This window comes from Notolepis coatsorum, assembly GCF_963971535.1.
Source record: "Notolepis coatsorum genome assembly, chromosome: 19".
NCBI lineage: Eukaryota > Metazoa > Chordata > Actinopteri > Aulopiformes > Paralepididae > Notolepis > Notolepis coatsorum.
The window spans coordinates 84,811,283-84,821,751 of record NC_140183.1 but is presented as its reverse complement, the minus strand read 5'-3'; the positions used below and the strand labels follow the sequence as shown (position 1 = coordinate 84,821,751).

The 10,469-nt window shown below is 40.7% G+C and overlaps 1 protein-coding gene across 1 annotated transcript in view; it reads left to right on the top strand.

Moving 5' to 3' along the window:
- Positions 1–813: 813 nt before the first annotated feature.
- Positions 814–10,469, top strand: part of LOC311246598 (BAR/IMD domain-containing adapter protein 2) — a 19,568-nt gene continuing 9,912 nt past the window's right edge. Inside the window, 3 exon segments of the mRNA XM_084336748.1 lie at positions 814–940; positions 8,561–8,705; positions 8,934–9,009. Of these exon segments, the coding sequence (XP_084192874.1) occupies positions 8,658–8,705; positions 8,934–9,009 (124 nt within the window). The 5' untranslated portion in view covers positions 814–940; positions 8,561–8,657.

Below are 10,469 nucleotides of genomic sequence, written 5' to 3'. Positions count from 1 at the left end.
GGCTCAATGGAAGATGTTTGGGACCTGGATTCGAATCTTGGTGGTAACAGTAACATAGGCTACTTTATAAAACTATATCTGTTTTTTTTTTTGCGTGAGGCTGGGGCACTATAATTTTTCATGTTTTCTGTATATTAAAGCATCGTTATATTCTGGCGAGGGCCCAGCCATGACGATCCCTGCGACGGTTGTTGCATTACGGTAAACCAAATGAACAGCTCCTGTTGTTGAGAATGAAGGAAGGAAGGAATGTGATAGAACGGTGTATGGGCCAGTGATAGGCCTAGCGGGGTCTGCTGTCTTTGGTTTAAAAAGTTCAAGTCATTATTCTCTCTACCGCTATTCAGCTGGGGTCCCGTTAGCTCATTGTTATTCTGCCCGAGTGAGTGAGAGAGGGAGAGGGAGGGAGGGAGAGAGAGAGGGGGGATAGCGAGCGAGAGAGTGAAAGAGAGAGTACATTGTCAGAGAAAGTGTGTGTGTGTGTGTGGTGTGGTGTGTGTGTGTGTGCGTGTGTGTGCGTGTGTGTGGTACGGCTGAGGTTTGTAACGGTACAGGGAGGTTGCCGCTGAGTCCGGAGGTTTGTTGGCCGGGGTTTGCGCGTGAAGGCATGCTGATAAGCGGCTCAATAATGAGGAGAGGTACCGATCGGCACCAAGTATTTGACCCCGATTCGTGTGAGTAAAGAGAAGAAGTGAGGTAGAGAGAGAGAGAGGGAGAGAGAGAGAGAGAGAGAGAGAGGGAGAGAGAGAGAGGGAGAACGAGGGCAGCGACAGGGGTGGAGGGGTGCAGAGATTTAGTGCAGTGGTGGATCATGAAACAACCCCCCACTAACGAAGGGGGAAAGCAATAGGAAGAAAAGAGGGGGTTCTAGTACTGTTCATTAAAAACGTCAAAGTCGCACAGGACCCGTTTCGTCTCCAACAATGAACTTAGAAAAAAGGTAAGTTTTTTCAGCTGTTTTATTTGTTTCTACTTTTTAAAATGAGTTGGAATCGAATTATCAACAGGTGGTGGACAACAGAAATAGTCAAAAAGTGGCGATGACTACTTTCCCCCCATGTAAGAGCCCGTGGCTTTGATTTATGATAACGTGTTTGATTTGATCCTTTCCAAAAGACTAATAACTATCCATTGTGTAAATAAATTGTTATCTGATGCTCATAGCTAAATTCTTCCAGTAATGGAGGATTACATTTTCTAAAATGGTGCTATTTTGTAAGCAATGTCTATTAAAATAGAACATATTTTCATATCGTTCATCATTTCACATACATTTTTCACATGGTAAAGATCTCATTTTGGAATGAAACCCTTCATTATACAGCAAAGCTACATAAATAGTCCATGTTTTGATGAAATGCCTAGGTGCTTTTACTGTTTTCATCTACTCAGTTGACATGTCATCAGCTTGTGACTGCAACTTGTTCTTGTTCGCGGACGACTCAGCCCTGCTGGTCTCTGACAAGAACAAGTTAACTTACAGGTTGAAAAAACCCTCAGCTCTGAACTCGGCAGAATCTGCACCTGGCTCGCTGATAACAAACTACCATTACACCTGGGTAAAACAGAGTCCATTCTCTTCGGATCAAATAACAAACTCGGCAAGACTAACGGCTTCTCAGTTACAGTGGGTGACAATATTGTCACAAGGAAAGATGAAATTACATACCTAGGTTCCATCTTAGAGGAAAATCTTTCCTGTGACAAAATGGCATCCAAGGTAATAAAAAAGGTCAACCAACGAACTCGATTCTTGTACCGGATCTCCTCTCTGGCAAACAAGAATACCCTGAAGACTCTAGCAGGAGCACTCATTCAAGGGTACTAGTACTACGACTATGCTTGCACCTCATGGTACCAAAGCACCTCAAAGGCGCTAAAAACAAGATTACAAACATCACAAAACAAACTGGTCAGACTTCTACTTGACCTTACCCCTAGAACCCACCTCACCCCTGCCCACTTTGACAACCTAGGATGGCTTAGAGTAGACGACAGAGTACAGCAACTTGCAATGGGCCTGGTCTACAAGATACACTACACGACCAAGGTACCCATGTACATGTCAAAATACTTCCCAAAGGTCAGTGAATACCACGACCACAACACCAGAGGAAGCTCAACAAATCATGTTAAACCCAGATTCGGCTCAAACAAGGGACTAAACACGTTTCGCAATTATGCCACATCAATGTGGAACGCCCTACCCAAAGCTGTAAAGCAGGGGTAGGCAACCCTAGGCACAAGTGCCTGCATAGGCACAGGGGGCAGCATAAAAAAAAAAATATATATATATATATATATATATATTTTTTTTTGAAATATTATAGTGAAATATTTTGCACTGTTGTCGCATTTATCTTGTTGAAATCCTCCCACAGGTTCTTTTTACTACCACATATTCAATTGAGACCCTTTATTTGTTTATTATTTCAATTTAGCTGGAAATACATTGCTACATCATTCAGTAACATTTGCAGAGCCTTATAACAAAAACATTATTACGGTCACCATTGTGACCAGTGGGATTAATCAACAAATTGTATTATTTATTTTTCTATTTCATTGAACATTGCACATGTTAAAAGCAATTTTTTTACTCAAAATGTGAGTATTACCAAGTCAACTTGTGTTCTTAAAACAATGACAATAAACATAGTTTTATTAGGTTGAAATAATGTGGTTGTGTACTTATTTTTCTGTTAACTTATTATGGATTGAAAACTGAAAACCTTAATGCACAGTAACTGAACTCAATATTTTTAAGTTCTGGTAACTTATTATTATTTATTTTTTTACAGTGTAGTCTTGCGATCAATCAAAACTTATTTACACAATATACCTCACATTCACCCTCCATTCGCATCCTGGTGTTCTCCTGGTGTTCTCCATTAGGCCTGTAGGTGGAGCTATGACAGCACACGTACAGTACACACACCGATGGTGTGTCATGTGTCCAAAAATGAATGGGCAAATGTGAGTGAAATGGTCGCACTGTATGCAGCTGTTTGTCTGCATTGCATTCCCCCCCCCCCCCCCCAACTCAGATTTAGGGTTGATACAACTAGAGCCATATGAAATCCGCGTTCACGGAATCGCGGACGGAATCGCGGAATTAACCAATAAAAATGGAATCAACTGCAAAACGTGGAATATTGCAGAATTTGGCCTAATCTGGACTGAAATTTCGTTTTTGGGTGGAACGTTTGGTGTACACGCGACCGGGGAGGCGGGGACGCTACAGCGTGTTACACACAACACAGCCGCGGTGCTCAAGCGTCTGGCTGCTTGTGTTAACATCGTCAAGAAGCTAAACTATTCCACAATAAGCCCTCAATTCAGAGCAGAACAGTATCCTAATGACTTTTATGCCTCCGGTGATAAGGTGTTTTGCTAATTCTGTCAACGTTCCGTGGACTGGACCCGCAAAAACACTTGCGACACTATTGTGATTAAATAGCTATAACGTTAGGACGTTTAGCTTCTAGCTAAATCTAGTGCACCCATCCATTTGTTTAATGCAAACGACTGCCCTTTATAAACTAAATACACTTAAATAGCTATGTAACGTTATAGGACTATCTATGGAAATGATAGCTTCTAGAAGTTCTAGCTAAATCTGGTGCACCCATCAATTTGTTTAATGCAAACGATTGTCATTATACACTGCCCTTTATAATCTAAATAAACTAAATAGCTATGAAACGTTACATTACATAGGACTATAGATGGAAATGATAGCTTCTTGCTAAATCTAGTGCACCCATCCATTTGTTTAATGCAAACTATTGTCATTATACACTGCCCTTTATAATCTAAATAAACTTAAATAGCTATGAAACGTTACAGTACATAGGACTATAGATGGAAATGATAGCTTCTTTAGCAGTTTGCATACCAGGCAAACATCGGGGTGGAGGATGCCATCATCTACATGCTCCACAGAGCGTACACGCACCTGGAAAAGCCGCGCAGCTCAGTGAGGATCATGTTCTTTGATTTCTCCAGCGCCTTCAACACCATCCAGCCGTCACTGCTAGCGGAGAAGCTCTCTGCGATGCAGCTGGAGAACGGCTTGGTGGCCTGGATCAAGGACTACCTCACTGAGAGGCCACAGTACGTCAGACTAAAGGACAGTCAGTCTGACGTACTGGTGAGCAACACCGGCGCCCCCCAGGGAACTGTGCTGTCACCCTTCCTCTTCACCCTCTACACCTCAGACTTCTGCCGCAACTCCAGCGGGTGCCACCTGCAGAAGTTCTCAGACGACTCCTCCATCGTAAGCTACATCACCGACGATGATGAGGAGGAGTACAGAGCCCTGGTGGAGAGCTTCGTGGGGTGGAGCGACAGCAACCACCTCCAACTCAACACCAGTAAGACCAAGGAGCTGGTGGTGGACTTCCGGAGGGGCAAGAAGAGGCCCCCCCCGATTCCCATCTCCATCCGAGGGGTGGATGTGGAGATGGTGGACTCATACAAGTTCCTTGGGGTACACCTGAACAATAAACTGGACTGGTCGGACAACACAGAGGCCCTCTACAGGAAGGGACAGAGCAGGCTGTTCTTCCTGAGGAGACTCAGGTCCTTCAATGTGTGCAACAAACTGCTGCAGTCTTTTTACCAGTCTGTTGTGGCCAGCATCCTCTTCTATGCTGTGGCATGCTGGGGAGGCTACATCAACTCAAGGGACACCAACAAGCTCAACAAGCTGGTGAGGAAGGCTAGCTCCGTGGTGGGAGTCGAGCTACCTAGACTTGAGGTGATGGTAGAGAGGGGGATGATAAGGAAGCTGGATGCCATCATGGAGAACCCCTACCACCCCCTCTACGACGAGCTAGTCAAGATGAGAAGCTCGTTCAGCCACAGACTCATCCCCCCCCGACACTCAACTAACCGCCTCGGACAGTCCTTCATACCAGCGGCCATCAGGCTCCACAACAGTGGGCAGCGACTAGCAGCCTCCAGGCCCCACAACAGGGGGCAGCGACAGCGACTGCTACCAGACATTGACCTGGGACTTATAGGAACCCAAGGGGGACAAAGTAGACTACCCTGGTACTTTGATTAATGTATACTCAGTAGATAGTAAATTATTATAACACCACCTCTTGCATACTGCACCTCATGTGACACTGTGAATAATGTGAATATTCCTCAGCTAGTCAGTTAGTAAATTATATTGACCATATTGATCAAATTGTTTACACTGCCTGTGTTGTCTTTTACTACCTGTATACTGTTTTGTTTTACTACCTGTACCCCTCCCCCCTCCCCCCATGCTGCTATGATGCCTGAATTTCCCCAAGGGGATCAATAAAGGAATATCTTATCTTATCTTATCTTATCTTATCTTCTTGCTAAATCTGGTGCACTCATCCATTTGTTTAATGCAAACGTTTGCCATTATACACTGTCCTTTATAAACGAAATAAACTAAACTAAAGGTGCCTAAATTATGCATTACTATATTTCATCACAATATAATAGATATAGCTAGGTTACTGACATTGTCATTGTGATAATGTCAGTAGTAGCTAGCTGTATCTATTGTTTACACTTGAAATATGTATTTTTATTTTGTCACAATATTAATTGAAAAATATTGTGTAAAATTGAACTGTATTTCTGAGTTGAAGCACTTAAAAACATTAAATGGACTGTTATATCTTATTCAATTGTGGACATTTATTCATTCCCACTTATTAGACACTATTTCTGATGGTAAAATGAGCATAAAAGGCAAAATACAGAATTCTGAAATATTAAAACGGAAAAAATGGAATTTGGGAAAAAATAAAATGGAATTTGGAAAATAATAAAAACGGATTTCATATGGCTCTAGATACAACCATCATAATAATATTGTTAATAATAACAATAATGATGTAATAATGTAAAAATTATCATTAAAAATACCTGATTATGAGAAGAAAAAAATTACGATGCATGGAATATTGTTGAGGCACACTAGTTACAACTATATTTCAAACAGGCACTCCATGTCAAAAAGGTTGCTGACCCCTGCTGTAAAGGAATGTGAATCCCTACCCACATTCAAAACCGCTCTTAAAGAACACCTACGGGGAGGCTGCAATTCGAAACTGGCCACCGTAAATGTCCAACCCCCCCCACCCCCACCCCCTCCTAATAGACAGCCTCCTCCCCACCGCATGTATATATTCTCTCCCCACCGTATGTATATTTCTCTCCCACCCACCCACCCCCTCCTAATGTACAGTCTCCTCCCCACCGTATGTATATATTCTCTCCCCACCGTATGCATATTTCTCTCCCACCCACCCACCCCCTCCTAATGTTCAGTCTCCTCCCCACCGTATGTATATACTCTGTCAGGATCTATGGGTAACAGTACTGTATATTTGAATATCGTATATGTCACAAATGTAACAGTACTAAATACCTGTATGTCATGTATGTTCCTATGCCATAAATGTCATGTATGTTGTGTATGTCATAAATGTCACTATGAATTGAAAATGGGGGACCCTGATGTAAACAAGACAAACGTCTTTCTCTGGTCTGCATTCCCTTAAAATGTGTGTGTATTGAGCCGTACTGTATTGTACCCATTCTGCAATCTGTTAAATAAAGTTTTCATTCATTCATTCATTCATTCATTCATTCATTCATTCATTCATTCATTCATTCATTCATTCATTCATTCATTCAATGATCTCAATGAGATAAGAAAGCATATGAATGTGATTGCATGAAATTAATGGGACTTCTTACTTTTTTCTTCACATAAAGGAACAGAAAACATTATTTCTAGCCTCAACCTAAACTTAGATAACCTTGGGGTCAAATCTGTGTGTACTTTAGACCAGTGATGCACTTAACGTGGGGTCCGGGGACCCCCAAGGGTCCTTGTGGAGGCTCCAGGGGGTCCCCAACAAAAATGTCATAATTTCACTATTTGATTCACTAGAAGTTAGTCCAATGAGAAAATATATAAGACTAACCACTCTAATCATAGGGTTCATACTCTCCAATGTCATCTCCCTACATACCGATACAGTTATGGAATTCAGGAATAAGTCGTATCTAACAACAAATATCTTCGCAGATGGGGGGTCCCTGAGACAGGCCCTAATCAAATGGGGTTTGGGGCAAATATTGATACCTAACGCCTATCAATGTTGTGCTCCTTGACACGAAAAAGGGTGAGAACCCCTGCTTTAGACAACGTCAACATCGCGTGTATGGCGTAGAATATGTCCACAGTGAAGCAGGACCTGGTTAAGACTGGCCCACCCTCCCTCTGCCTGAGCCTGTTGTACAGCAGATAGGCGATGGATGCTTCTCGGAGAAACTCATCCATCAGGCTGCATCAGGAGGGTGGCCTTAAAGAGCCAGGGTCTGGGAATGTTTTCTTTGTGTCATACACCATCACTTGATATGGGTCAAAGTTTTGTCAGTAATCTGGCTGTGATAACAAAGGAGGGCTGTACAGGGATACAGATCCTTTGGGCCTGGAGCGCCTCGCCTTGATCGTCCTCTCTACCAAGGAAACATTGTTGTCCTGTGTTTATTCAGTGGCCTGACACTTGTGCCTTGGATTGGAAAATGGCCATTGTTCTTATCTGGAATGGTAGAACTTGTCTGGTGCGTGCAGATAGTAAAAATATTTGGGTTGCCTTAATGCCATCAAGTGATAATGTAGGAATTGGCCATGGAGATAGAGGTGCGATCCATGTGATGTGGGCGCCAGACAAATAACTTGCCCTCGATCAAAACATAAGGCTATCTGCCTTCTGCTTAGATCAAAACACAAGGCTATTTGCCTTCTGCCTAGCTGTTATTGTATGAAGTGCAGTCTTGTCCTGATTGTTCCGTGGCGTTGAACTCAAACTCCCTCGCGATACAGTGCCTCATGTCTACTCACTGACTGAAGGTTCACACAGGGTCCTTTCAACCACTCAGACATCTTCTGTCTGTGTGTGTGTGTGTGTGTGTGTGTGTGTGTGTGTGTGTGTGTGTGTGTGTGTGTGCGCGCGTGCATGCGTGTGTGAACATACATGAGTGTGTACTTGTACAGTATGTTTGTGACCTATTTATACAGAATGTCATCATGCATTTGCTCATAAGACGATGATATAACTGAATGACTTGCATAGACATGCACTGTTTGACACAGTTTTTACCCCTTTGTTTTTTTTGTTCTGATGTTGTTATCATTTGAAGAGTGAAACGTTTTGTTGGGGTTCTGTGAGAGCCATAAAGGACACGTGACAGTGTACATGAAAGGAAATTAGACACAAATGTTTCCTCTATTTTCAGTATTAGAGGAGGGCGTCTTTATATTTGGATAAATGCACATTTCAGACATGTATAGTTATATATACTGTGGATAAATGCAAATATTGTAAGCATTCTGAAGCCCTTGTTCCTCTTTTCATGTGAAAGTCTAGCTGTTCTTTCTCTTATTGTCTTTCAGGGGGAAGTTTGAAAATCACTGTGTTTATACGTGATACATGATACTAGACATGATAATTGTGTCTTTGTTAATTTTGTGTGTGTGTGTCTGTTTTCTTAGGGGATTGCAGTCTGTTGTAAAGCCTAAGGCCCTGGCCTAGAGGAAGCGCAGTGGGTAACACACACATACACAGCGACATACAAGTGAGAGAGCAACCATGTCTCGCACCGAGGAGGTCAACAAGATGACAGAAAATGTGTATAAGGTATACAGCATGTCTGTCCGTTGTCCTCCCTGTCCGTCGTTTTGTCTTTCTGTCTTTCTGTATGTCTAGCCCCACACCAACAATGAAACTGTGTATGAACGTAGTCAGGCGAGTGCCCTAATTTTTTGCTCCTGTGGAAATAATCTGCCTCCTCTTGGCAGGGCTTTCAAACGAGTGTGTCTGTGTGCGGTCTCCGAAAAAGATGTGTGTGTGTGTGTTCTTGCACAGGGGATTCTGGACCAATTCAACCCCAGTCTGAAGAACTTTGTGGCCATGGGGAAACACTATGAGAAAGCACTGACAGGTTAGTGGAACACAAACCTCACTCCCAAGTACTGTAGTTGTAAGTGCCACTCAACTGCATTTCAATGAAGCACTGGTATTGCATAGTTTCAACAATAAAAGTAAAGGGATAGTTCGGATAGTAGTTTTGGACATTAAGTTGTATGAAATACTTGCCAGTAGTGTAGTCCATACAAAGCTATTAGCTTACTTACCAAGTTTCGTGGTTGGAGTTCTGAATCGGTTCTGAGCGAACCGGTAGGTTTTAGACGCAGAAACGGGGTCACGAAACCCAAACAGTTTGAATCCACATTACAACATGCAGGCAAAGGGTTACCCACCTCCAAAACAAAACCACGGTCCTCCAGAATTGTTACTTGTGAAACAACTCCAGAGTGTAGTAATGCATTGGCTTTTATCAAGGAAATAGTGCTGGAGGACGATGATTTTGTGTTAGAAATAAGTAACCTTGCATGTTGTGGTGTGGATTACAACTTCTTGGTTTCAAGACCTAGTATGCTTTCCGGTTTGTTCGGAAACTGTCTAGAACTACAACCACGGAACTTGGTAAGTTAAGATAATAGCTTTGCATCCACTATGGTACTGGCAAGTATTTCATACAACTTATGTCCAATAATCCAAACTATCCCTTTAATTTGATTGTTGAAACTGTGCAGTACCATGTCAAGTAGCAGACCCTTAGGTGTCAATGTAAGGTATCTTTAAACAATACTCAATTTACAGTTGTATTGATGAAGACATCATCTAGTCAAGTTGTGTCATTGCAGGGTTATCATAGTTTTGTATTATTATTATTATTATTATTATTATTGTTATTATTATATTATTATTATTATTATTATTATTATTATTATTATTATTATTATTATTATTATTATTATTATTATTATAATATTATTATTATTATTATTATTATTATTATTATTATTATTATTATTATTATTATTATTATTATTATTATTATTATTATTATTATTATATTATTATTATTATTATTATTATATTATTATTATTATTATTATTATATTATTATTTTAAATTCAGTTTAGTTTAAGTTACTTTCCAGATTGAGTTTGCTAGTTTCAGTTTAGTTTTTATTGTTTAAAATGGTTTTGTTTTAGTTTAGATTTCTTAATTTCAGTTTATTGAGTTTCAGTTTCATTATTTTAATTAAGAAAATTATTAAAATGTATACATTTATAAAATAAATATAAAATTGTCTTTATTTTTATTTCACTAAAACTAAAATGTATTTTTCCCACACCTTAGTTTTAGTTTAGTTTTTGTTAACTATAATAACCTTGATTGTAAAGGAATGTTTGCTAGTTTTGAACATCAGTGAGCAATGTGTGTTTGTGGTGAGTAACTTCAGGAAGGGCCAAGTCCAAACCTCAGTTTGGTAATGAACTGTAAATACTAGTGTACAGAGGACCATTATTAAAGGTATAATCTGTAATACCG